Here is a 27,841-nt window from a genome sequence, read left to right as displayed (position 1 = left end):
CTTTTTCCCCTCTGATTTTATGCCTCATTGGTAAATTCAACAAAACAGGAAATATCTGTCAAAAACTAGACAAAAAAAATAATATTTTAACTCATACAGAGTAGTGACGATGGAGAGAACAGTCAACGTTATGAGGAAACTAAATCACCTAACATAGTACGCTATGGTAGGCAGGTCAAAGCAAATCTACGATGTAAATTATTCTCTTATCAAACATACCATGTGCAATGTCGATGCAGTTAGTTTTGAAATGCATTATTGTTAAATTAGTAAAATACCTTCTAATACAGTGGCTGAGTTGACGGTATGGGGTAGGTGTGTCAGGTTCACGTCGCAAATATGGCGGAACTGCTGCGTTGCCTTCATGAAACCCTCATACAGTGCGCAACTGGAACGTCGCAAACATTTAAGTGTGTCCTATCATACAAAGGAACATACAAGAAAACGTAAAATAAATACTCCATTAAGCATACAATCAGCTGTGATACGCTTCTCTTATCAATTATATGTCATGATACACCACGGAGTTATGCTTAACAACTTGTAAAATGCTAAATTCTCAGCTATTTAGGTCTTTGGTTGCGTCTGTTGACGAAGTGCGTTTGTTACCGTTTTTTCTAGATCTTCTGAATGCATCACGGGGGTTACAGTTCAAGTGGTGGCAGTTGGCTCAGGTCAAGAGAGCGGGACGACGCTGACTGCAAACTTTACCAACAGTTGGTTTCCTCCGAAAGAAACTCCGGTTAGTGTTAGAAAATGTTCAGAGACTCGTGGTCGGATTCAGCGGACCTTCAAGAGGCCACAGCTCCTTCGATACAGGTACGTTTTGAAGGTGGCCAGCAGCTCGAAAACTAATGTCAAACACGGGCTAGCTAATTAACCTGCTAATCACCCGTTAGCAGGCTAGTTTAATGCATTAGTATACTGATTTATCGGTTATTCATGTGATTAATCTCATTTTCTCTCACCAGTTTGACAAATGTGATCGTGTTCATGGCCAACGTAACATAACAGGAGATGTTAATGGTAACTTACTTAGTTTTTTCCTTAATTTAGAATTGAGCTAATTAATTCTTCCACTGACCTCGACGATGCATTCACGGTCCCTTGATGGTGTTTCCACCTGTGCAGGCAACCTCGTGCCGGAAAATGCTGGGGATAGAGACCTGACAGGAGAGGCGGACAAAGTAAACCTGGCTGAGGAGTCTCTGTTGAATAAAATGATCCGCCACGCTCTGGTGAGGAACAGAAACCAGGTGGAGGTCCTGCAGGCGGACCCCACCTCCCCTCTGTACTCCGTGAAGACTTTTGAGGAGCTGAGACTGTGAGTGTGAAGAAAACCGCGGGAACTTTGATTTGGCTCCTCAGTAGGTGAACATGTGTTTATTCTGTTCTTTTATTTTTGTTAGGAAACCTGAGCTGCTGGAGGGTGTGTACAAAATGGGCTTCAACAGACCGTCCAAAATTCAGGAGTGTGCTTTACCCATGATGCTGGCACAACCGTGAGTTCATTTTCACTCTTAATTTGTGCAAAAACAGTTAAGTGAAGTTGCCATATAAACAGATGGATTGAATGCTTTATTGATCCCCTAAGGGAAATTGCAGTGTTGCAGCAGTGATTTACATTTCACAAAACACAAATAATGTGCATTAAGCTGACATGAGGTAGGTAAGAAAACCATTCATTTATGTGCATAATTTCCTTAAAATAAAACTCTGCAGTATTATTTTTATTTTTTTATGGACCAATGGAGTCTGAAATAAAGTTTATATATATATTTATGAGAGTATACTTAATTAATACAATACCTTTACAATATTGCATTTAGTACAAGTTACCACACTAACCTTAACATTTCAGGTAAAATCCTACAATGTTAAAAACTCTACCAAATTACCTGACGATTTATAAAAGTAAAACTCTAAAAAATTATGAATAGAAAGACCAGCAAATCCCAAGAAAACAGGAAGCAGTGTTAAAGTATTTTTTATACGCAAAGGAAATGCTTTTATTACACTTGTTTTTGCAAACGTGGATGTTTTAGGTGCTGTTCGTTGTAGCTTTTGCTGAGCAGATTAGGTAAATATTCTGTACTCTACTAGCTAACAAAGGTACTCGTTGATTTATTGAAACAAAAATACTTGCAATGATTACTTGCTTTTCTACGTTTTACATCATAAAATTGTGCAGTGGATTCCAGAAGTCTGTGACTACACGTATTTCATGTAAATGTGAAAATAGTGAGAAAGTCTGACGATTCAGCACTGTTTCCAGGTCAGGAATCGCATTACCTTCCCGTTAACCTAACCACCAATACAGAATTCGCTGAGTAAACAACGCAGAACTCCAATCAGCAAAAGTACTGTCAAAAGAAGGCTGTTGATTAGTGGCCTCAGAGGACTCTAAACCTCTTCTCAGAAGGGGAAGTGAGATCAAACTCTTGGCGTGGGCAAAGACATAGCAGCTTTTCAATTCAATTCACTTTATTGTCCCACTTGGGGAAATTTGTCTTGGACTCAGCTGTGCTACCAGTATTGCACAAAAAACACATAAAAACAATATTGCACATAAGACACATAAAAAACAATATTGCGCATAAAACACATAAAAGCAGTATTGCACATAAAACGCATAAAAAAAAACAGTATTGCACATGTCCCGAAGGTCACACATGACACAAACATACGCTATAAAAATTAAAAATAAAAATAATTGCACAATCTTCGGCCTAAGCAGCATTCTCTGTCCATGATGGAAGAAAAGTTGTATTTACTGATACATCCCAGTTACAGATTACTGGAAGTCACATAGGAGTGAATGTAAGGACACAAACACGAGGTAGAGTGATGCCACAGTCTGGCAAACCCACAGTGAAGTCTGAGGTAGTTTTGCTATTCTGGAGTTGGACACTTATAGTAAGTCGATTCCTCTCTGACCAAGGACGTCCACCCTCTGGTTTTCTTCTTTGTGGAGAATGAGTCATAGTGTAGCAGGATGACGAAGAACTCGACCAAGGAGTGTTAACTGCCATCGACCTCTCTCCTCATTCTCCTGACCTCAGCCCCACTGAGCAGCTATGGAGGTACTTGAAGACAGAAAAAGCCTAACATTCTTGACATGACTGAAAGCCCTTTGGAGCATTCTCACGACATGCTGCGATAAAATGTCTTTTCTGGCTTCAACAAGCTGGTGGAATCCATGCAGCTTGAGTGCATTTGTCATTCAACTAAAAGAGCACCAAACAAACACGAAAGATATTCTGAAATTCGTGGACATTTTCACTGATTATATTATTGTTAGGGGTATTGTACATATATAGTGTAGTACAGTGGTATTGTACATACACTCAATAATATTCCTCAATAGCTTGAGGAATCGTTTCAGCCCTAATCGATGATATAGATTTTATAGATACAATAGATAATTTAATGACTTTAGTATTAAAGAACATTTTACTTTACAAGCCATTAACCCAGCTGTGATTTATGTAGACTGAAAGACTCATTGTAAGCTACATTTCAGAGTACCACTAATGGGAAATTTGGCATGATGTAAATAGGTAATGGTTGCAACTATTTGTTTTTGTTGTTGATTAACCTGTCTAGTATTTATTTGCTGTCCATCACATCGGTAAGAAAGTTGATATCATGTAAGATTTTTTTTTGTCATTTTAGAGCCTGGAACAAAAAATGGAGCATATATCTTTAAAAATTAAGTGAAATCAAAATAACTGCTAATTAATACATGCTAGCAGATCATTTCAGCTCTGAAATGGACTATGATTATTGTCCTATCTAATTTCTTTACATTCCTAATGATAGTTCCTATAAAAATCCTTTTTAGCGTCATCACATTGGATTTGCCTTTGATTTATCCACTTTCTAATTTCTCTGCTTTCAGACCTCAGAATCTGATCGCACAGGCGCAGTCTGGCACAGGGAAAACTGCCGCTTTTTCTCTGGCCATGCTCAGCCATGTAAACCCTGCCAATAAGTGGACTCAGGTAAGCAGAACAGCTTCAGAGACTCAGAGCAGCTGGTGTCTCTTAATCAGATCCTGAAATGTACTCACCGTTTAAAACTGTCTCTTTTAGTGTCTTTGTGTCTCGCCGACGTACGAGCTTGCACTGCAGATTGGCAAAGTAATTGAGCAAATGGGGAAGTTTTGTCCAGATGTGAAAGTGCAGTACGCCGTTCGTGGGAACAGATGTAAGAAGATGACCACAATTGTAACTGAGTTATTCCATCTCAAATCATCTGAGGCCTTCTGCTCAACCATCTCTGATTGGTGTCAAACTCTATGAAATTTCTACCAAAAATTACCCATCAGGTCATTTTTAGCATATTTTTTCACACATTGATACCTGAGGATGTGTTTGAACGGCAATATCTCAAAAACTGTTACAGAAAAAAGTGGGAAATGTTCACCGTTATTTTTCTGAAAATAATTAACTCAGAATCTGCAATATTAGACAAGTAGATCAATTGTTCTCTTCTCAGAAAGTATTTGCTATATAATTCTGAAACCTCACAAGTATTTTTGTTTTAAAGATCCATATTTTATGCTGTACAGTTTTCAGGAAAATCCAAAATGGTGTAGTAGAAACTGCTTTAAAGATTTGATGATTTGACATGGAACGACCCAACCTCTGTCGGAAGCCAGCACTTTTAGTCATCAGGTAGCTGTATTTGTACATGACTGTTTGCTTTGTGCTCAGTGCAGCGAGGCGTTCAGCTGCAGGATCACATTGCCATTGGAACACCAGGAACACTACTTGACTGGTGCACCAAGTACAAGCACATTGACCCCAAGAAGATTACTATGTTTGTGCTGGACGAGGCTGATGTGATGATTGCCACGCAGGGTCATCAAGACCAGAGCCTCCGCATCTATCGGTGGGTTTTGAAACCTAAAGACATAATAGAAACAGTTTTTACTTGGTCATGTCAGTCAACAAGCTTCTCTGGTCACAATTCTCTTCATGCTGATGCAGACAGCTGACAAAGGACTGTCAGATGCTCCTTTTCTCTGCAACCTTTGAGGACTCTGTGTGGAGGTTTGCGGAGCGAGTGGTTCCTGACCCCAATATCATCAAGCTGAAGCGGGAAGAGGAGACGTTGGACAACATTAAACAGTTCTATGTGGCCTGTAAGGACAAGGAGGCAAAGTTCACGGCGCTCTGTGATCTGTATGGGTGCCTTACCATAGCACAGGCCATGATCTTCTGCCATGTAAGTCAGCTGTTTGTCGCACAGACTTAATTATTACAAGTTATTGTTTCTTTTGTTGTATGTCTGTTAACACAGTTGCTGGCATTCACATGGGAATTGTGACTAAATGAAAAATAAGGCCCTTTGATGTTATTAATTATGCAAATTTACCTGGGTATTGTAAACGGTAAGGTTAAGACCCGACATACACATAATACAAAGGAACCTAAAATATAATATACTGGAACACATTATCTGTCTACATTAGTTAAGATCTTACAGAATTATATGAATTGAAAGACTGCACATGAGCAGCATGTTCATGACCGTGGAGAGAAAATGTCCCGTTAACAGAAAAATACCTCAGTCTCTTTTAACCCTATGAGCTTCAGTAAAAGGCAACTGGAATTGTCTTTTTAGTTCTACTTCTTCAGCTGATAAAGAAGTCTCTTGGTCTACAAGAAGCAAAAAAAGAAGTACAGTTGCTGATTACTGAAGGTCGTAGGATCACAGTGACTTTGGTGTTGCAGAATCTACAGACATTTTTCATTTTTAGCCTTTTCTAAACACAAGGCAGCCAGTGCCAGACCCATCGCTTCTGACGCTATTGTTGACGTTCTGGCAGTTGGCTCATCACATCTCCTTCCGGACAACGAACAAACATCCAAAATGTAGTTTGTAATGTGTCTGGGTGACATCACAGCAAGAATTTATAGCTCTATAGTTGCCTAATCTGACACACACAGCATCTCCTCAGACTAAAATAACAATTAGATGGAATACATTTTTCAATTCAAGATACTTTCTGCTGGTGGGATGTGATATTAACAGTTTGCCTTTGCTGAAACTTTGTTTCTTCAGACTCGCAAAATGGCTTCTTGGCTGGTTGATCAGCTGTACAGAGAAGGACATCAGGTGGCAGTGCTGAGTGGGCAATTGACGGTGGAGCAGAGAGCTGCTGTCATCGAACGCTTCAGGAACGGCAAAGAGAAAGTGCTTGTGACCACAAATGTGTGCTCCAGAGGTAGGAAAGATTACGACTGACATTTCAAAATGAAAACCTGTTTGTGCCGGCAGGTAGGTATGAATATCTGAGCCGCTGTTTGTGCCTGTGTGGATTCCAGGTATTGATGTGGAGCAGGTGTCGCTGGTGGTCAACTTTGACCTCCCTGTGGACTTGGAAGGGAATGCGGACAGTGAAACGTACCTCCACCGGATTGGTCGCACAGGACGCTTTGGCAGACAAGGGTTTGCCGTCAATATGGTGGACAGCAAGCACAGCATGGATATTATCAACCAAATTGAGATGCATTTCAGTATGTTGTCATTTTTCAGTATGATCACATTAAACCAAACATAAATCCACATCCTAACTGCTTTTCTTTTCTCCCACAGACAGGAAAATCAGAAAACTTGACACACAGAATCTTGAAGAAATGGAGAGCCTGTCGACCTGAATTCTTTGCTACATGACCTGCCTGCAACTGAAGCGTTTACCTCATATGACTTGTTCTTTCAAAGGTTCATTGTTTGCAATTTATTGTTTATAGATGCATGCAAATGTGTGTTTGCTAAACTTATTTTACGGCAGTAACTTAAGCCAATTTTTTTCACTTTTTGAATTTGATGTCTGATCTTGATTGTTCATTTGTCACCTTCGAGCTTTAAGCGGCAACTCTAGACTAACCACTAGCTGTTAAAACAGCATGTACGAGGTGTGATTATGGTTTGCAGTGTTGTTTGATTATTATTGTTATTGACTTAGAATTGCTGTGTTCAAAGAATGTCCCCTTTAAATATTTGCATGTTTCTACAAGGGTGAATGAATATTCTTAAATAAATTGAAGCATTTGATGGTTTAAAATGCCTGTTTCAGCTGAGAGGGAGCTGACTGTTAGTTTGTTGAAAACTTAATTTGGTGTGATAACAGACTGAAGTCAGAGCTGTCCCATCATTCTGTAACTCCATTCAGTTGAATAAAATATAAAAGCTGAGTGTTTAGTGCATGTTGAACACAGTTTTCGCCTGTCTGAACTACACGTTTTCCTCATCTGCGATAACTCCACACTTGCAAAGTGCAGTTCTGATTAAATGCAGCTTCCATGCTTCACACTGAAAAATCAGGATAGTCGTTGTGTGGTGAATTCTTCATGTGTATAACGCAGTGCATCGTGAGAAACTATTTTATTTGGCAGTTATAAACCACAAAGAAAATAGTGCCAGGAAAAACAAGACTCTGATTTCTCACTTTTATAGTGAAAGCATATTGTGATCATTCCGCTGTTAATTCAGCAAATCCAAGAGTTTATTTTGCTTTTTTTCCTCACCATTTGGTAAAACTTGTGTGGTGTAGCAAACGGAGTGTGATAATGTGGCTGTAATTATTTAAAAGCATACAGGATTGCCTTGAGTTTTTGTTTGATTTAGTCACTGAATTAATTCAGTGTCGAATGAATGAACTTTTGGTTGTTTTTTTTAAAAATTTAAGTCAAATATTTTTTTCCTCAGAAAACATCCTTATGGAGCATCCCAAGTTCTATAATACATATGCTACCGTTCCAAAAAATTTGACTCAGCAGGGCTATTTCATGTTTTCCATAAAAATTCACGCTTTTAACTGCTAGTATAATTGTACAAGGGTTTTCCAATCATTCACCTTTCAGCACCATTAGCTAACATGATGTAGCATTAGAACACAGGAGAGATGGTTAGTGAGATGGGCCTCTGTACCCCTATGGAGATAGTCCGGTAAAAATCAGCTGTTTCCTGCTAGAGTAGTCATTTACCACATTAACAATGCCTTGACTGTATTTCTGAATCATTTAATGTTATTGTCATTGAAAAAAAAAGTTTTTCTTTCAAAATTAACATTTGTAAGTGACCACAAACTTTTGAACGGTAGTGTATAAAAATTAATTGTTCACACAATGCAGTGATTTTATTGTGTGAACAGTGTCCAAATATATATTTAGTAACCCAACACTTGAGAGGTTCATAACTCCATTTTAACAAAATCTATCTGAAATAGTCTTAAACTACAGAGTAACGTAGATCCTTTGTGTTTATGCACTGGAGGATTAAACTTATGTTGTACTTGTGTAAGCAGCAGATTTGGATCATGTTTGGCTTATACATTCATGTTTTTAACTGATTTAACGGAAACGTGGTACAGCAGAATAATATAAAAACCGCATATAAAACTGCACATACACCATTACGCACATTGAAAGTCAGATAGTATTTGTGAATGAACGGGGTGTTAAATACCACCACACAGCTCACTCATGTTCCACCTCGCTGTCATTATTCTGAGAGATGCACAGCACTGATCTGTTCACGATGCCACACTGTGCCAGAGTCATGTCCAGGTCTGTGAAGGTTCTGCGGGGCACATCCATGGTCTCTATGAAAGCCTCTGCGTACCTGTCTCCATACCTGACCTCTGCGCTGCTCCTCACCGTGTGCAGAGTGTCTATGGGGTCAAAGTGCTGCTGAAACCTTCTACCACATGGTGCTCTGACAGCCAGCAGCAGACTGCCCCTGCCTCTGGCCTCTTCGGCTGCTTTTGGCGCTGCGTCGGGGCACTTTGGCCAGGCTCGGAGGTCCCCTTCGGATCTGCAGGTCTGGGTCACAGCATCATCCGACAGACTGAGCCTGGACATGTTTTTATCCAGGGTCGTCCCTGGACTCACCTCTGAACGCCTCCTCTCTATGGATGGAAGGACCTTGTACTTGTTCAGGGACTGTGGCGGAGCTGCAGGAGCGTGTTGCAGCATGTGAAAGACCTGGTCCTGGCTCAGCTGGCTAGGCGGCCACATTGTAGGCTGAGACCGGGATCGGAGGTTTCTGTCCGGCCCGCTGCACGCAGGAGAACTGGGCGGTCTCTGGACACTACCTACTTCACCTGCATACAGGGAGCTGCTGCTGTTTACGGCCGGTCTGCTTCGCCCTTTGGAGGACTTTGGCCTTGTTAAATGCATCGAGAAGCTGCTGTTCAGAAAAGTGTCAGTGAAGGTTCCCAGATGTTTCTCGGCTTCAGTCCTTTGCAAAAACAGTGAAGAAAGTCATCGTTAAGTTAATAACGGCCTTGGAGAGAGCTTTAGAGGCTGTCTGAAGTATACATGTACGCTACTGTAGCTGAATGGCAGGTTAGAACGTTAAAATACCGTTTGTGTGCATTACTTTCCGCCGAGTTTCTACTTGGAGCAGGAGGTTCCTGCTCTTGAGCGTCACAAGGTTGCCATGACATTCTGGTTGCCATGACGACCTGCTATTGGAGGCGAAGCGTCCCCTGGTGTTGGAGCCGGGGAACCGCAGCTAAATTCGTTACATTTAATGTTCTTCAGCTATGTATAGTACACTAAAGGAGAATTTATTTGGATCAAAAAGTTTCATTTGAAAATTAAGGTTGAATTCCTGAAACCAAAACAAAAAAGGCTTGAAAAACGAACTGTAATGAGTCCAGAGTATATATATATTTTAAAAAATCCCTTAATTGATGGAAAATATTTAATTTCTCACAAATAAAATCCTATGAGATTCGCTGGTAAAGTGGTGGCTAAATATTGGCAACTGTATTAAAAGGCTCAGTGTTTGTCAAACTTTTCTTTTCACAAGGAGGCTCTTTACATCTGATTATAGCTTTAAATCAACATATTAATACAAAAGCCAAGGTACACAGTGGCATTAGTGGCAAAGGCAGATGGATGACCTTACTTTGCCTATATCACTGTGTCTCACATTTTGTTAACAGTTTTACTGCAAGATCAAATATACTTGCAAACAGAGCAGCTATGAGGTCAGAATCTTAATACTTGGCTTTATCAGCCTGTTTGTGGGGTTTGTGGTATTAAAAAGATGGTTACAGGAAACAGTTTAGAGACTCAGTCACAAGAACTCATTTCATCATCTGCAATAAACAACAGAATGTTGTTTAAATCAGTCTAACAAAAAAAAATATCTAAGAAACGTTTCAAATAATCATCAACCCACTTTTAATTGTTACACTGTTTATGAATGACCCGTAATATATATTATATATAACATAAAGTACAGCACATTCTTGTAGACCTTTACGTCCTTTATTTCAGATAGTGTTACCCATTGTGCCCTATAATCTGTACATCAGCAGTAAACATAGCATATTTTGTCATTTCTACATATATGTAAATCATAATCCATACAGTACACCACAAAGATTTTTTTGTTCCCTAAAAAACAAATATTCATTAACAGAATAACAAAAGAAAAGATAATTCCCTGTATGTGGGTTGATGATTTTGGGTGTTTCCCTAAATTCAAAGATCTGTAGCTACACTAATGTCAGAGTTTGTTTTCTACTTCTGTAATTAATATTGGTAGTTTGGCACTTATTTCTTGTAAATTATTTGAACATTTCAGCTGCATTTTTACTATAAAACCATGTCAATGTGCCAATGTTATGTAGATTAATATATGAATTAAGGGATTATTACTACATTACATTATTACAAGCACTTCTCTGACACATAGAAATAATGATTGGTGTCCAAGAGATATCAAATAACCAGTTTGTTACTTTCTCAATTCACTGTTTGGTCCATAAAGCTTCATGAAACACTGTGAAAAAGGTCTGTCATGTCAACAAATGTCTTGTCTTTGTCAAAAACTCCCAAATATTACATTTTTTCTTGTGTGAAACCCAGACACCCAGCAAATTCTTAGATCTGGGAAGCAAACATCTTAAAAATGTTCATTATGTCTTCTTGTTAGTACACTAGTTTTGAGTTCTTTTGTTCACACACAGAATGATTAGACAGATGCTGATTACCTTGCTTGACAGTTTCATGGAAGGCGAGAGCTTTCGCCGAAACTGCAGCAAATATTTGCCGTTTTGTTCTTGATTAATAAATGCATTGTTGCTTCCCTAGTTTTAAATATTGTACTGCCAAATGAAAAATATCAACTTGTTTTTCTTGTTTGTTTGTTTAATAAAGTATGAAACCCACAGCTTTTAGCAGCAAGCAGATACTTCAAAACCCAACTTTAGTTCTATTCATCTATTTAAATTAAAATCGAATAAATTTACAACGCTATATTTAAAAGATTGTTCAGAGGCGGGTTATGTCAAGACATAGTCAAACATGCTGCATTCTGTATTAAAAACTGCAGTAGCTTCAGATAAGTGTCAGTGAATTTATATTTAATTGTAACACAACTCTTGAATCACTAAACTGCAATAGCAGCTGCCTCAACAGCCTTCAGCACGGTGAAGCATGAGGTGACAGTTGTAGCTCTTCTTCCTGTCTACGGTAAGTCCAGCAGGAGATGCTGAGCATAAAGTTCCTCTGTGATCTGGTAAACCTCAGAGATGAGAGGTAGTGCCTCCCCGAGCATGGCCACGACCTGCTCTGGTGGGCCAACATTCATCACTTCGAAGAAAGCGGGGCGCCCAGGGAGCACACAGAACGCCATGCCCGCAGCCTTACGGACCACCCATGGGTGGTACAGGGCAAGGGACTCATTGTATGACTCTGCACACATGACAGACGTCTTGCTGTCCTCTGTGCTGGTGCGAAGGCGTTCCAGGAAGAGCTCCAGCCACCTGAGTGCACGGTGGAGTCTGAGCAGAGTGCGACAGCCGGACTCTGGATGGCTGCCTCTCTTGGTCAGGTCCACAAGTTCATTGTCCAGCTCGTACTTTACCATCGACTGCACTGTGACGTACTGAGAGCCGTTCTCCCCGTTCAGGTAGTTCACCAGGACCTGGATCTTGTTGACAGCATCTTTTGAAATGAAGCCAAACACACTTCCCAGACTGTTCAGAAACCTGTTACATGGAGAAACAAACACTCAGATAACACCAATATGACCTTTAGTCAGCTGGTACAGCTCAGTGTACTATGTACATTAACGCCATGCCTTTATTTCTACAAATTATGATCAGTTCAGGTCACACAAGGAATTCCAAGAATCTGCACAGCTTGAGTTTTTCTCATTTTATAATACTCTATACTTTTACTTCACAGTACAGCAGTGAGATCATTTACATTTCACTCCACGACACACACACACACACACACACACACACACATATATGTGTGTGTGTGTGTGTGTGTGTGTGTGTGTGTGTGTGTGTGTGTGTATCTATCTATCTATCTATATCTTGTTCTGTTTATTTGGGCTGCGTATTAATCTTTCAAAATATAATTAGTATTATTTTGTATTGATTTTCTATTACTGATTGATTCTAATCTGTTTAATTATCAACATTTGACACCTTATATGGAGAAAGTCCAGCACCTTTTAAATGATTGTATGATGATTGTTTAGATTATCTAATATGTTACAGCAAATAAAGATCAGAGAAATGTCAAAAAATGAAAACAGTGAACTTTTTGAGTCTTTACATGCAATTTGTTTACCTCTTATATTGAACTTTAGCAGGCTTTCCATGCAGGATTTCTACTTACATTAGAGGATTTTACGCTCACGCATTAGTGCCTTTTCTTACTGAATACTTGTTTTATGAGTATGGTGGACCAACATTTGCAAAATATTTGACCATATATCACTTACTTTACAAGTCCACGCCAGCCAGCGACGTAGTGTTCAAGATAGACTTCTTTATTTTCGGACAGACACAACTTAAAAGTGTCGAGCACCTCCGTTAAGCAGAATTTCTGGTCGTCTGAAGCCACAGAACCAGCCATGGTTTTCTACAAGGAAGTGCTGTCGACAAGAACGAATATGCAACAAATGAATGGGAAAATTTATTGAACAGCTACCAACAAACTGTATGTCGCAACTCGCGTAAATACTGAGGTAAACAAACAAATGGTGAACGCGTTACCTGCAGGAAAACTTAAACGTGAAAGGAAAACTGAGCATTTCTCTTCGTCGACTATGAAACAGCAGCTCTTGGTCACTGTGATCCGTCTCTACTGCGCAGACTCCAGCCTCATTCGCTTCTACTGCGCAGACGCGATCCATAAAAACATGAAGCTGGAAACTTTACCTTCAATATAAAGGTGCTGGAAATTTAGCACTTTAAGACTAAAAAATTAAACTTGTTTAACTTAATTAACTTAACTTAATTTAAAACAGAAATTAATACTAATTCTGGAGAAAAGGTGCATAATTAAACTAAAATTTCATGAATTCATTCCATGTTTATTTTTACTTAGAATACATTGACAATTAGAATCTGCCATTGAAACAAAAACAAACAAGCAAGCAAAAACACATGTATTTAGACAACACAATGAATTAAAGAAGAAAAATAAATAAATAAAACCATTAAGAATAGCCATAATATTAAAACAAATGAATAGACAGCTGGAAGTAAAATATGATGAACTCACAAATTTACATTTCCCCTGTGATATAAATATGTCAAGTATTTGATTGTTTTCAATGTTACTCCAGTTTGCAGGTGCCCAGTGCCAGCAAAACTGGAATTTTTATGCTCGGTAAAAACAGTTAGCTCCTGCAACACTGTAACCAGTCAAGGTAAAATGTATGCTGTTTGCACATGTTGTATGGAGGCTGTAGTTGAAGAAACATTTAAAGAAAGCTTCAAGTTTGAACTGTTTATAGCTAAAACCCCGCAGGCTGAATGCAACAATCATCAAGGTCAAAGAAAGTGCGGATGAACTGTGGGCTAAAATGCCATCTGAGAGCAGATGAAATGTCAGTGGATGGGTAAGCAGAAGGTATTATTATTTAAAGAGTAAGAAGCAGCAGTTGAATTGTAACAATGAAAGCAAATGTCACTGTGACACCATGAAACTTTTTACTGTTTTGTTTTTGTTTTTGATTTGTTCTCTGAAAGAAAATTAAAGACTTTACTGGTTTTGAAAAAAATTACATGACACTTAATGGAATAAACTATTAATTAATTGGAAAAATAACTGTCAAAATAATAAAAACATATTCATTATTCACAGGTCCACTGAATCACATTTCAAAGTATAGTCCTATTGCCAAGCAGTTCAAGTGCATTTCTGAAACAGAGGTAAAAGAAATATTCACATTACTTATGCTGCACATGGTAAAAGCAAGGCCTCCTTTCTATTAATCTATTACCTTTAATAATACATCATTTAATATTTGTGTTAAATTTCGTGTTCATATTCAAAGTTACTTGTGGGGACCGTTGTCATATAAATGAAAAAAATCCTCCAAAAATATAGCATATTGTAAGAATTGAGGAGTATAAAAAATATTTGAAAATGGTAGGTGAGAATAATACTTATGTATATTTACTCAGTTACATTTCACTTCTGATCTCTGCAGCGGTCTTCTTTCAAAGGAGGTTTATTTTGAAAATACCAATTGGAAGTGGTACGTTTAGCGGTTAGCTTGACGCTGCTAACAAAAGTCAGCGTATGAAATCACTCGCATGTGTACAAGTTGCAGACAACAAACTTTTCTTTCTAGTTCAGTGGTATTTATCAGAGTCAGCCAGGTTGTTTTGGTTGCCTTGCTGTTTTTTATCTGTCTACAAAAGTAGCCTACTCCAATGAGAAAACATGCCTGAAATTAACGTAACACCGCTCGGTGAGTAGAGCTACTAAGCTAGCATCTGCTAAGCTGGTTCCGTCAACATTCCGTTTAGCGAGACAACTTTAACGCTAGTTTAAATGTCTGTGTGTCTCTTTTTGAAAAGCAGTAAAGTGTGTTTTTCGTAATTGCGGTCTAAAACAGCTTCTGAGTTTCACTGTTTAGCACCTGTTAACTAGTTGGAGCTGCTGAATCGGTGTGTTTGAAGCTTGTGTGTTCCCTCTCCAAGGTGCTGGACAGGATGTCGGCCGTAGCTGCATCCTGGTCTCTATCGGAGGGAAAAACATCATGCTGGACTGTGGGATGCACATGGGATACAACGATGATGTAAGTCAAGGAGAGCATTTACCAGAGATATTACCGCTGCTGTGTGGGAGAACAGTATGACTCGTTTTCAACATTGGTTTGTCTCGGTTCGATTTCATATTTTACAACAACAACAACAACAACAAAACTAGGCTCTTTAATTGGATAAACACTTTACTTGTCCCACTGGGAAAAGTCGGGTATCCAGTGGCTCACATGCATGACACATGTTACAGATAAAGAATTAAAAAGCGCTAAAAGTGTATAAAGACCCAGGAATATTGCAATGTTGCTGTATGGTAGTCAACAATCCAGGTCATGAGCCACTGCCCCTTACTGAGGTGTTGTGGTACCTGATTCCTGCTCAGTCCTGCAGCACAATGTGGTGGAAAAACTGCTCTTTTTCTTCAGAATTTATCCAGTGAGTCCATCCATTATCTATACACCCCTGAATCCTCATTAGGGTCGTGGGGGGGCTGGAGTCTATTCCAGTCTGTCACACCCTGGACAGGTCACCAGTCTATCTCATAGCTACACATAGAGACACAAGTACACTCACGATCACACCTACGAACAATTCAGAGTTACCAATTAACCTCAGTATGTTTTTGGATTGTGGGAAGAAGCCGTCGCACCCGGTGAACACCTATGGAGAACATGCAAACTCTACACAGAAAGATTCCAGGCCGAGATTTGAACCCAGGACCTTCTGGTTGTGAGACAACACTGCGACCCAAAAACCACTGAGCCACCCCTGTTATAACACAGCTATATTAACTTTATAACTAAAAATAAGATGAATGATGAATTAGTTAATCCCTAGGAAATGCCAGAAAGTGTTTTGACCATTATTTAATCAGTTTTTAAACTCCCCCAAAAATCCAAATATTCTGTCTTCACATGTTAATGGTAGAAGTATTTGCTATTGTTAATTGAATAGCTTTAGGTTTTGGATGATTGGATGTTATTTTTTGCGCCATTTCAAAGACTTACTGGAACAGAGTACATTAAAGCAGATTAAACAAAGACGTAAATAATCATACTTGAAAAGTATTGAATTATCTCTCTTCTCTACACTTAAAAATTGTCTCTCGTGAATGTTATTACAGAAGGGTGTTTTCTTTTGAAAGCCTTTATTTAAAAGCTTAATTTCATAGTGTGTGTCTCATTTCTAAGATCCTCTACAGTATGATGTCAGTTAGATGGTTTGTATTGTCATTTCAGAGACGTTTCCCAGACTTTTCTTATATTACCCAGAACGGACGTCTGACAGACTTCTTGGACTGTGTGATCATCAGGTTTGTTGTCTGAATATCATCCAGACCATTGAACCCTTTCTAACTCAACACTTCCTGCATTCTGTGTTTTTACATGACTGCATCTGTTCCGTTCTCAGCCATTTCCACTTGGACCACTGTGGTGCTCTGCCCTACATGAGTGAGATGGTGGGCTATGATGGACCCATCTACATGACCCATCCCACCAAGGCCATCTGTCCCATTTTACTGGAAGATTTCCGGAAAATCACAGTTGACAAAAAGGGAGAAACCAACTTCTTCACATCACAGATGATCAAGGACTGCATGAAAAAAGTGGTTCCTTTGAACCTCCACCAAACTGTCCAGGTGCTGTGCTGCCATCATTTTTGACGTTCTCCGACAAACATGAAATCTAATCACATATTTTCAGCACCAGCTGCTCATCGCATTTGATGGTAAATCAAGCTGTTTCTGTTGTGCTGCTGGCAGGTGGATGATGAGCTGGAGATCAAGGCGTACTATGCAGGCCATGTCCTGGGAGCTGCCATGGTGCACATCAAAGTGGGATCGGAGTCTGTAGTCTACACTGTGAGTAGAAACAAGCATGCAGCGAGTCACATTTGCTGAATTTAACACCTGCAATCTTACAATAATGTCTTTCTCATTTTAGGGAGACTATAACATGACACCAGACAGACATTTAGGGTAAGTAGCTTGAGTGTGTTTTTTTATCAGTCTTCTGGAAATCTTTTGGAAAAATTCTTATCTACACTAACAGTCAAACGTTTTGACACACCTGTCTTTGCAGAATGTTCTTTTTTACTTTTTGCAATTTTCAAAAGCGTAGAATATAACCGAAGACATCAAAATTATAAAATCTCTGAATCCCAAAACCAAAGGCAAGTGATTGTTTCAAACTTACAAATATTACACAATTTATCAAGGTCAATATCATAAATGCACAAACAATCATTGGAGTTCCACCTTGCTGATAGTCTTTGAACATAGCAGATGTGACTTTTGCTTTGTTTTGGAAAAATTAACCTAATTGAAGCATAAAATCATCATATTTAATCAAAGTTGTTGTATTCTACAGGTCTTATTTAAAAATCTGCTAGTTTTTTTTTTTTTTTTTTACATATATGCTACTAATTCACTGCTTCTAGGAGCAACCTAGAAGCCAAGAGTGACTCAGTCACATGACAAACATTAGGGGATTAATTGTTTGTAGTCCAGGCTGTGTTTGCACAGAGCAGAGAGAAGATAATAATAAACAATGTAAACAGTAAAATGTCTATAGTATGTAAAGTCAGCAGTAGCCTTCTGGTACTGGTAAAACTTGTGGGCAGTTGAAAAGAAATTTCAGGTTTTAACAGTCACTGTAAAATAAATGCATACATTTACATTAATCTGCTTTGAGCTTAGTGGGACCATCACTAATTAGAGTTTGAGCCAAAACTCACCTCCAGGCTTTGTCAGGGCTTTTGAACCAATAAACGGAGTGAGGCAGTGCTGCATCACATGATCCACAATCACCCACCTAGACCCAGCTGGTTTGAGATGAGTTTGACTGCAGAGTGAAGGAAAAACAGCAAAGAAATGCCTCTAAAAGGTTGTTAGAAAAGCTCTAAATGACAACCACATGACGATGCTTGACAGAATGTGCAGCTGTTGTCAAAGAAAACTTTTTGTCTGCACGTTTTTTTCGCACGAGGTACTTCCATATTTATTATAGAATTAATTTTGAGATGTTCATTATTGTCTACACTTTAGAAAATAGCAAAAATAATGAAAAAAAAACTTAAATAAACTCTTCATCCTTGTGTTGCATATTTGTAGAGCTGCATGGATCGATAAGTGCCGTCCGGACATCCTCATCTCAGAATCTACGTACGCCACCACCATCCGCGACTCAAAGAGATGCAGAGAGAGGGACTTTCTGAAGAAAGTGCATGAAAGCATAGAAAGAGGCGGAAAGGTAAAAAATATATTTAGTTGAATATTGTATTTAGCCATGGAAGATTTGTTTTTATTTTATTTTTCCATATTTTCTAAGCTATATTTTCTTGTTTTCTTGTAAACCTTCCAGGTTCTCATTCCAGTTTTTGCCCTTGGACGAGCACAAGAACTCTGCATCCTCTTGGAAACATTTTGGTAGAGTTCAATTTAAAAAGGCACCCCAGTAGCAATGAGACATAAGCTTTTCATAAATGCATCCATCATAGGCTTTTTTTTAAGAGCAAGGAGATCACTAGAAACAAGAGAGCAAAGGCAGTAGTGTGTGGAGATAATCACAGTCTGTTCCGTTTTTCTGGCCTGTCTTCGTTGGCATTCCAATTAATAATAAAAAGGGCTGTCAGTGAGAAGTAATTGTACATGATTGCTATAGAAAAAGGTCACACATTTGTCTGGACGGCTCCCTAAAATAGTGGTAATCTTATTTTTAAATTTGATGTAGTAATGGTGGTGTATTTGCTTTATAATTGGCTGGCTGGACAGGCACTGTAATTACCTCTTTTCCTAACACAGGGAGAGAATGAACCTGAAGGCCCCAATCTACTTCTCCACCGGGCTGACGGAGAAAGCTAATCATTACTACAAGCTTTTCATAACTTGGACCAACCAGAAGATTCGGAAAACTTTTGTACAGAGAAACATGTTTGAATTTAAGCACATCAAGGCGTTTGATCGCTCCTATGCTGATAATCCTGGACCTATGGTGAGTCTGTTTTTTTCCTGCAAGGTGTGAATTTTTAAAAAGCTTATTGGAAAATTCAAACGGCAGTGCAGTGCAGCGATGTTTATGCTTTCAGGTGGTGTTTGCCACACCAGGGATGCTGCATGCTGGGCAGTCTTTGCAGATATTCAAGAAATGGGCAGGCAATGAGAAGAACATGGTGAGTCTTGTAGGCAAATGCACAGCAAGTGTTTGAGTAGCAACTTTTGAAACTTAAAAAGAAAGAACTTTTTTCCATAGGTAATCATGCCTGGGTATTGTGTACAAGGAACAATCGGTCATAAGATCCTAAATGGACAGAGGAAGCTGGAGATGGAAGGAAGAGCCACAGTAAGATTATTGATTTATTTTCCTCCAACAAAGAGACTCATTAGTGTCAGCTGAGCAGATACAATCACATTGTATTCATGACATCCTCTCTCATCTTTCCTGTCACTTGTATCAGTTAATGGTGAGATTGTAAAAGATCCAGGCCCACATGCTTATTTGTCTTCTTGTGGGGAGTTAAATGGGTAGCTTGACTCGTACAGCCTGGAAACAGCAGGGAATCAGTTAGCTTCATATAAAGACTGGGAGCAGGTGGGAAAACTAAAGAACACAATTATATGTAGTGACTATTTCACAGTCAGGTGCAGTGAAATAGTTCTTTAAAGCTCTGAGATTAGGAAAGCTAACCACCTTCAGGCAGTAGTTTCATACATGAACACCCTGAGGGAAGGACTAATTGTGATCAGTGTGAAAAACAACATTCATCGCTGCCTCTGATTCTTTGTAGCGGAAAAAAAACAGCTTTGACTTTTCTGAAGATAAACAAACACTTTGTGGGTTGTTTTTCAGTTTTAATCTATTCCTAAGGGATGACTTCTCTTAGGGATCTTTTTCTGACAGAGAAATACAAGACTGACACCCTCTATTGCGTGACAGCAAACACAAAACACTTTCCATTGATTTATTTGAAACATTTCATAAAGTGTAACCTATGGAATGCTTAATAATATCAGAAACTCCAAGTCTATTCTTTATATGCTGAGAAAGAAGCTTTGTCAAACTGTAACCCCATTCTAAGTTCTCTATTTAGTATCCTAACTATAACACACCCATATGTGTGAGGCAGAAAACAGTAGCCAGTCTTACCATGAAATAAAAGATTTAGTTTCTCTGAAAATGAGTAAACATGTAAATCCTTAATTAATATAGTAGATCTTGTACCTAATAAATGTGACTGCCTATATGAGTTTGCAACTGAGTTTGTTTTCACACCTTGCAGTTGGATGTGAAGCTGCAGGTGGAGTACATGTCCTTCAGCGCACATGCAGACGCAAAGGGCATCATGCAGCTCATTCGCATGGCGGAGCCTCGCAACATGCTGCTGGTACATGGGGAGGCAGTAAAAATGGAGTTCCTCAAGGGCAAGATTGAGCAGGAGTTCAGTGAGTGCAGCTGTAGTCACACTTTAAGACGACGCTCACATCAGTGATGTTTACAATAAGTCAGGGGAGACGGAGTTTCCAGCCTTAATAATGGTTCTGTTTTTAAATGGCAGGCATAGACTGTTACATGCCGGCCAACGGAGAAACGGCGACAATAACGACTAACCCCAGCGTACCCGTGGATATCTCACTCAGCCTGCTGAAGAGGGAGATGGCCCTTGGAGGTATCTTCTGTTCTGTGGTATCACTGGGTTACATGCTGAGTGCCTACATAGTTTCACTTCAGATTTCTAATGGTTTGACCTGACATTTTGACTTCTCTTGCTTTGAAAGAGGTGGTTTTTTAGCGTGCTTTACACAGCTCGTGCCACCTCCGTACAGTATCATGACCCAAATTAGTTTTCAGAATGACAAATGCCATTTATGAGGGGATGAAAGAAAATGAAAAGTCACGTTGGTTAGGACCGACTTTTTTCCAGTTTCTGAGCTTTCTAAGTTGTGTCAGAGGAATATGTTTTGTATTTTCATGTGTTAAGTCTTACACCAAAGTATTGTGGCTACCTGAGCTAGCTGTAATGTTGGTTGTACTGTTAGATTTGTAAATTATATGTTTATTTGACGAGCACAACGCTTCTTGCATGTATTGCATCAGATTTTAAAAAAGCTACTTTTTATCCTTAGTCAGGCATCAGTGATTATGGAGTGGAAGCATTAACAGTTGTGCACAGTAGTGAATTATTATGAATCAAACCATTGCACCAAAACAAACACTATAAAAACAATGTTTTACTCAGAATAAACTGTCTGCCTCTAATTTACAGTCAGAAGGCACATTGCTCGTAATGTAAACATAATTATACACTAACAGTTCTGTAATTTATTATTGTTCCAACACATTGTTAGCTCTTAGCTGACATGCATTTGACCAGTCATAATGGAGGACAGCTCCAATATAGTTGTTGAATTATTGATAAAGATGAGTAGCCTCTCTTTTCTTGGAGGGACTGTTAGGTTTCAGTGCACTGAGATGCAGCACACATACTTTCTCTCTAGCAAGATGTCATTTTGCCTTTTACTATTTCGTCCAGTTTTGAACATCAGTATGCGTGTTAGTCTGATTATTTATTTGTTTATTTATTGGCTTGTAACGATGTTATTATGTTGAAGGGTCCCTACCTGATCCTAAAAAACCTCGCACCATGCATGGAACCCTGATCATGAAAGAAAATGTAAGTACACGTACTTAGTTTCCAGTTTATTAGGAACACCAAGTTAAAACTGCCATAGTAGTCCTGCAGTAAATGTTACCTCCCTAAGGGTTGTTCAGTTTGCTGTTTGTTTTGTTTTTTTTATCTGTACTCTATTTTATCCACCACATTTACACTACCGTTCAAAAGTTTGTGGTCACCCGGACAATTTCATGTTTTCCATGAAAACTCACACTTTTATTCATGTGCTAACATAACTGCACAAGAGTTTTCTAATCATCAATTAGCTTTTCAACACCATTCTCTAACACAATGCATTAGAACACAGGAGTGATGGTTGCTGGAAATGTTCCTCTGTACCCCTATGGAGATGTTCCATTAAAAATCAGATGTTTCCTGCTAGAATAGTCATTTGCCACATTACCAGTGTCAAGACTGTATTTCTGATTAATTTAATGTTATTTTCATTGAAAAAATATAGAAATTTCTAAGTGACCCCAAATCTTTTGAACAGTAGTATATATCAATGCCGGCATCAGTCATTTTTGTTACAGTTGTAGCTAGGTGCACCTAATAAACTGCCCACTGACTGTATCTGTAGCCCTTTCATTTGTGATCTTCAGTTTCTTACTTTTCAATCATAATTTATCATATTATTACCATTATTTACCCACTTGACGTTTTTCTGAGCACAGAGTCTGAAGCTGGTGTCGTCAGAGCAGGCCCTGAAGGAGCTGGGCCTCAACGAACATCAGTTACGCTTCACCTGCCGCGTGCAGCTCCAGGACCCGCACAGCGACCCCGACACACTCCACAGAATCTACACACACCTCAAGAGGTGAGAGGAGCAGTGGCTGTCTCCATCTCACATTTCATCTGCATTCATTTGCAATTCATGTACACCCTTGACTTTGTCTACCTTCCTCCTGCGGACATATCAGTAGTTCTCCTTGTTTTCTTCCTGTTCTCGCATCCAGTCTGTTGTAGGTTCTCTCAGTATAATTACGACTTGAGCATTAAGTGTTTGTTACCCTTTACGAGGGATGTACCGATCTGATTTCAAAGATCCAAATCAAGACATTTTGAAACTGATCAGTATTGGCCCAAACCTTAGCCTGATCCATTTGATGTCATAAGTAATATATGACATTATAGCAGCTTGAGCCATTATACTGCTTGTAATCACAACATGTTTTATATACAGACACGCACAGCGGTGTTACATGAGAACCAGAAGCTGAAAAATCCTCCACCTTAGTGTTCATTACATCTCTGAGTGGAGCGAGTGGGCGAGGGACCATGAGAGAGAGTCAGAGGCAGCAGACTGTGATTTCTACCTGAAGCTTTAGTAAATCCTGCTGCTGGTTCTGATACAGAATCTGAGAGCCAAAACTGCCAAGCCGGAGCGTTTCTGCCTGTTTTAGACTAGAGTGAGGTTTACATCAGGTGTCAACTGATGTGATTTTTCAGGGCCAATACCGATTCAATCAAGACAGACCTCTAAACGGTTTCCCTATGCCTGTGTTTGCATCGCTCCATCTACATCAGATTGATTTTAATAGCTTTATTTGAAGTATGAGTTATCTGAAAAAAATATCTAAACTTTGATCAGGACATGCCTACCCCTTTACTGTTGGATGTTTGTGCTTTCTGTGCAGTATTACATCTGCTACATTTTGCAGTATAATTGGTTGTATTTCATTTAACTTCTTCCTTGTGCATTTTTTCTGTTTGCTTCAGTGTTTTGAAAGGTTACACCATCCAGCACCTTCCTGATGGCACAGTCATGGTGGAGTCCATCGTCATCAAAGTCTCCTCCTCTGCCGAAGACAGTAACGCCAAAGTCCTGCTGCTTTCCTGGAGTTATCAGGTAAAATGTCGTCATTGCCCCTGCAGTGGCGTGTTAATTTTAACATTCTAGTCATACATGAAAGGCCGTTTAAGCGCCTTGAATCAGATGTTTTGAGTTGAGATCTCTATTGTCCCACATGAAGAAATTCATTTTTCAGAAAGCTGGGGCAAAAACACGATAGGTTGAAGACATGAAAAGTGAAAGTAATATACATACAATCGAGCTCCCACCTAATTTTATAACTATTTTTTAATTTGCATGTATGAAACAGAGAGGAAATACATGTGACAAATATGCAAAAGCAGAACATTTCTGTAGGGGGGCAAATACTTTTTCAGGCACTGTATATTGTAAAAGGTTTAATGTATAAATAAATAAAAAGTTGGGAGAAAGTGCAGTAGAAACTCCTGAGGCGATGAGGACTAACCTTGAACAATGAAACAAACATCTACATCCTATTCGACACGATTTTCCATTATTTCAGGTTTCACTGAAACTTTTTACCTGCTGGTTGCGCCTTGTTTTTCTGCAGTGGTTCAGTGGCACTTCACTGGAAAACTAATTTCACTAAGTGTCTCTTTCAATGCACCCAGCTTCCAATATTGCATAACGGTATTAGATTGAAATATGTATTCAGTTGCATGCATCTCTTAATTTTTGAGGGATAAACATAACTGTGTTATGAAAAAAATAATGAGAATAAAAAGTGCGCTTTGAAATACAAAGAAAAAAGGAAATGTACTGTTTTTCGCAGTTCTCTCTCATTTGAAAAGATTAAACACTTTCACCCGTTGTGGGACCAAATCTGTATCTGGTGTTTTTGTGAGCAGTCAGGACACAAATATTTAATTTTATAGACCTGTTCTCAAATGCTTTCATTACCTGTGAAGATCTGAGTTAAATATGTTTCATTAAATTTGTAAAATTGCTGTCAAAGTGATGGCATTCTGTCATTTGGACTAAAGTCACTTTTAAGTTGTTTTCTCTTGTGGCTTCATTCAGACATTCCCCACATAGTCACAGAGAGAACCACAGCATATAGGCGAGTTATCATCATCAATAGCTTCTGATTTTAATGTGATTTAACTGGAATTTGTTCTGGTTTCTATTATTATAATTGTACAATCAAATAAAACAAGCAGCTGAGAAGGAGGGATCCATCTTTAACACAAAGACAGTGATAAAGGTTAAAGATAATCGCACTGTTTCCTGTTCTAGATTCTAATCTGTGCCTGGCAATAGTAAACATTTTGGGTGAAACCCGCTGTGACCACACCGCTGAGGGAATGGCAGTTAAGTTATGTATGTGCCACACAGGCCTGATGGCAACGGTTCAACCAGAAGGTGCACGTGTGTGGGTGTACAGTAAGAGAATAGGGGCTTTGAAAGTGACAATAGCATAAAAGTAGACTGCTGAAGTGAGTCACTGCGCAATGGAAGGAGGGAGGTTCTGTGGCTTCATGCGTTCTGTGTAGAACACAGAATAAAGAACAAGAAAGATGTTCTTTTCTTCTTTGTGTTCTAGTTTTACTTTTATTTCTTAAAAAAGTGTGTTACAGATGTGATAGACGGTTACCTTAAACCCAAGATCCCACGAATACTTTGAATATCATTGGAACTATACGAACCATAAGAACATGAATAATCTGTTATAACAGTTTATAGATGAAATGTTTTCTCAGAAAGTCTCAGCATGTAGTAAGTACCTGTAACTTTCTAACTCTTTTTTTATAGCTGTAAAAACACTAGAGGGAGGTTTACATCGGGTGTTTTTTAGTAGGAAAAAGCATCTATAAATTCAACATTATGTTATTAATGTTGATCATAAACGCCAAAAGAGATCCTGTACTGCATTTATGTCATGTACAGGTCAAAGGAGTTAAAGAGGGGAAAATGTAGCATCTGCACACTGAATTACAGCCAACCAAAATTATTGGACTAAAAATGCCACAGATAAGTATCTGCCATCAAATATTTTGCTGTTTACACATCTTTAAAAAAAAATCTGTTGTCTCAGGGGATTTTTGTTACAGATATCACAAATCACTATATTCTGTAAAGATTTTGACTATTCACAGTTGTACTGAAAAACTTGGCTGAAAAATAAATAAAACTAAGTTTAAATAGCTGTTTTATTGTCAGAATTCAGGATACAATGATTTAAAGGTTTTTTGTCATAAAATGGCATAAAAATATGTTTTGAAGGTTGTGCTTAAAATACTATGGATAGTACAGGGAGGATTTAATATGAAAAATAAAGGATAAAATAGTAATAATAATATGCATCTTTATTAACAGCAGAGTTTTGAAATTCCAATGTACAAAGTGCCTCAAAATAAAACCGACAAGTCATAAAATAATTAGAACTGAAAAGACAGATGAACCCACAAAGTCTAAAACTCAACAGAGTGTTAGAAAAGATCAAATATATATATATTATTGAAAGAAACAAAACAGTTGAAAGGAAATTAAAACTCAGACTCAGTAACGGCTTTCCAACAAACTATTTTAAGTAGAGACCTAAAAGAGATCAATGACTAAACCGGCCTAATTACCCAGGTAGATCACCACAGAATCTCGGGACTCTAAATGTCCTCGTTAGTTTTCAACCGGCCTCCGGGCAGACAAAAGACCACATTTCTTGGCTCTGATTCAAAGTTTAGCAGCTGATTTTTGCACTAACTGCTGTCAATCAGTAGCTTCCTGCTCAGGCAGATAAAAAGGCTGTTACAGTAATCTAAGCATGATGAAGTAAGAGCTTATAAAATAATCTCTGTCATCTTAAAAGCTAAAATAGACATATTTCTAAGATGATGTCGTGTTTATACTCTCCTTGTTGCGTGCAGGAAGGGACTGACATCGGTATAAAACCATACTTGATATGATCTGAAAGCAAATCAGCTGATCTTAGAGTCTATTTATGTGCTGCGATAGAGTAACACATATCTTTGTTCTGTCAGAGTTGAGCTGAAGGGATTTGTTCAACATCCAGCTTTTGGCAACAGAAAAATGGTCACTGAGAAAACTCGGCATACCAGAATCAGAGGATCCAACGTGCAGGAAAACGTGCATGTCATCAGCAAAAAACGAAAAGAAAAACTACGTTTGTGTCATTCCATCTCAGATCATCCAGATAATTTGAGTTATTTCTGCTCAACCATTTCTGATTTGCCTGTAAATTGTATGTCATAAGACCAGAGTTGAAATTTTAGCTTGATTTATCAAATACTTTCCAAGATAATTATTCTTTAAATTGCCTTTCTGTACATATTCTTGCACATTGAAACTTGAGACTAAGTTTAAACAACAATATCTCAACAACTCTTATTTTTTATAGATGGCAATAAGCAAGCAAATGACGGAGATGATCGAGCAGATGGTCTCTGATGATTTGATGGTTATGGTGATGGGATAAAATCGACTTAGACTTTATGTGTCTGAAGGATATCGGAATATGTGGTCATTTTTTGTTGCAAAAAAAGCACGTTATCCTCACGTTCTACCTTCAAAAACGTGACAGTGTTTGCTTTTCTTTCCTTTATGTTAATATAGACTAACCATCTTTGAGCTTTAGAAAACTTTATCAGGCTTGGTTCACTTCTGTGTAACACCAAATCAGAATATCTTTCAGGTATAAAAGAATAAAAATCACAAGTTAAAGACCAAATTCACTGTCATAATTTTTCTATATAAAATATGACATGTAGGATATGAGCATACAGGACAAAGGAAAGTATTCCAAGAGGACCATTTTTAAATTAATATTTGCATTTCTGCTTCTTAAGTCCCTTTAATACATTTTTTTTTTAAATCACTTGTCTGATGTGTGACAATGTGTTGCTTCTGAAGCATTTAAGTTAAGCAATCATGAGGTAACTAGGTTGAAATTCCTCTCATTGTTGGGGAGGTTCATGTTAATTCATGTTACAGTAAAAAAAAAAATGTTGTTTACTGTGTCATTTCTTACAGTGTTTCTTGTTTTTTTCTTCTCATCAGGATGAAGACCTGGGGAGCTTCCTCTCCACTCTGCTGAAAAAGGGGCTTCCATCTGGACTCTGCTAAATGTCTTCTGCTCCACAACGATGAACATTTCAAAGCAAATTCAGACTAAAAACAGTTCTTTTGTAGTCATTCTTTTATAGGCTTAAAACATCTCCTCTGTGCAAAAAAAAAAATCTCTGATCTTCACCTGTAAACTTCAACAACAGCAAGTCTGAACCTGCTCCCGTTTATTGTTATTGGATTGAGTCTTTTCATAGACTCATTTATAAAAAGAAAAACAAAAAACAGACACT

The 27,841-nt window shown here is 38.5% G+C and overlaps 4 protein-coding genes across 4 annotated transcripts; 2 read left to right on the top strand and 2 right to left on the bottom strand.

Annotated features, from left to right (window-relative positions):
• Positions 1-1,187: 1,187 nt before the first annotated feature.
• On the top strand, positions 1,188-7,268 carry ddx19a (DEAD-box helicase 19a). The gene is made up of 8 exons (XM_051949034.1): positions 1,188-1,324; positions 3,902-4,004; positions 4,095-4,209; positions 4,719-4,896; positions 4,995-5,232; positions 6,073-6,235; positions 6,336-6,527; positions 6,607-7,268. Exons 1-8 carry the CDS (start codon positions 1,221-1,223, stop codon positions 6,666-6,668), a joined length of 1,155 nt encoding a protein of 384 aa, XP_051804994.1. The 5' UTR covers positions 1,188-1,220; the 3' UTR covers positions 6,669-7,268.
• A 112-nt stretch (positions 7,269-7,380) lies between these two features.
• On the bottom strand, positions 7,381-9,487 carry ubxn10 (UBX domain protein 10). Its single transcript, XM_051949033.1, has 2 exons — positions 9,378-9,487; positions 7,381-9,252 (listed from the first exon to the last, which is right to left on the bottom strand). The coding sequence occupies exons 1-2, from the start codon at positions 9,470-9,472 to the stop codon at positions 8,490-8,492; spliced, it is 858 nt and encodes a 285-aa protein (XP_051804993.1). The 5' UTR covers positions 9,473-9,487; the 3' UTR covers positions 7,381-8,489.
• A 701-nt stretch (positions 9,488-10,188) lies between these two features.
• Positions 10,189-13,150, bottom strand: cptp (ceramide-1-phosphate transfer protein). Its single transcript, XM_022195183.2, has 3 exons — positions 13,043-13,150; positions 12,769-12,921; positions 10,189-12,019 (listed from the first exon to the last, which is right to left on the bottom strand). Exons 2-3 carry the CDS (start codon positions 12,900-12,902, stop codon positions 11,497-11,499), a joined length of 657 nt encoding a protein of 218 aa, XP_022050875.1. The 5' UTR covers positions 12,903-12,921; positions 13,043-13,150; the 3' UTR covers positions 10,189-11,496.
• A 1,389-nt stretch (positions 13,151-14,539) lies between these two features.
• On the top strand, positions 14,540-27,837 carry ints11 (integrator complex subunit 11). The gene is made up of 17 exons (XM_022195181.2): positions 14,540-14,751; positions 14,984-15,081; positions 16,285-16,358; positions 16,457-16,685; positions 16,809-16,907; positions 16,990-17,024; positions 18,159-18,297; positions 18,409-18,473; positions 18,849-19,038; positions 19,133-19,216; positions 19,297-19,386; positions 20,324-20,486; positions 20,600-20,710; positions 21,654-21,715; positions 22,390-22,532; positions 23,435-23,564; positions 27,543-27,837. Exons 1-17 carry the CDS (start codon positions 14,724-14,726, stop codon positions 27,606-27,608), a joined length of 1,806 nt encoding a protein of 601 aa, XP_022050873.1. The 5' UTR covers positions 14,540-14,723; the 3' UTR covers positions 27,609-27,837.
• Positions 27,838-27,841: the final 4 nt, after the last annotated feature.

The sequence above is a fragment of the Acanthochromis polyacanthus genome, chromosome 6 (genome assembly GCF_021347895.1).
Source record: "Acanthochromis polyacanthus isolate Apoly-LR-REF ecotype Palm Island chromosome 6, KAUST_Apoly_ChrSc, whole genome shotgun sequence".
Classification (NCBI taxonomy): domain Eukaryota; kingdom Metazoa; phylum Chordata; class Actinopteri; family Pomacentridae; genus Acanthochromis; species Acanthochromis polyacanthus.
This window is presented reverse-complemented; position numbering and strand designations above follow the sequence as displayed.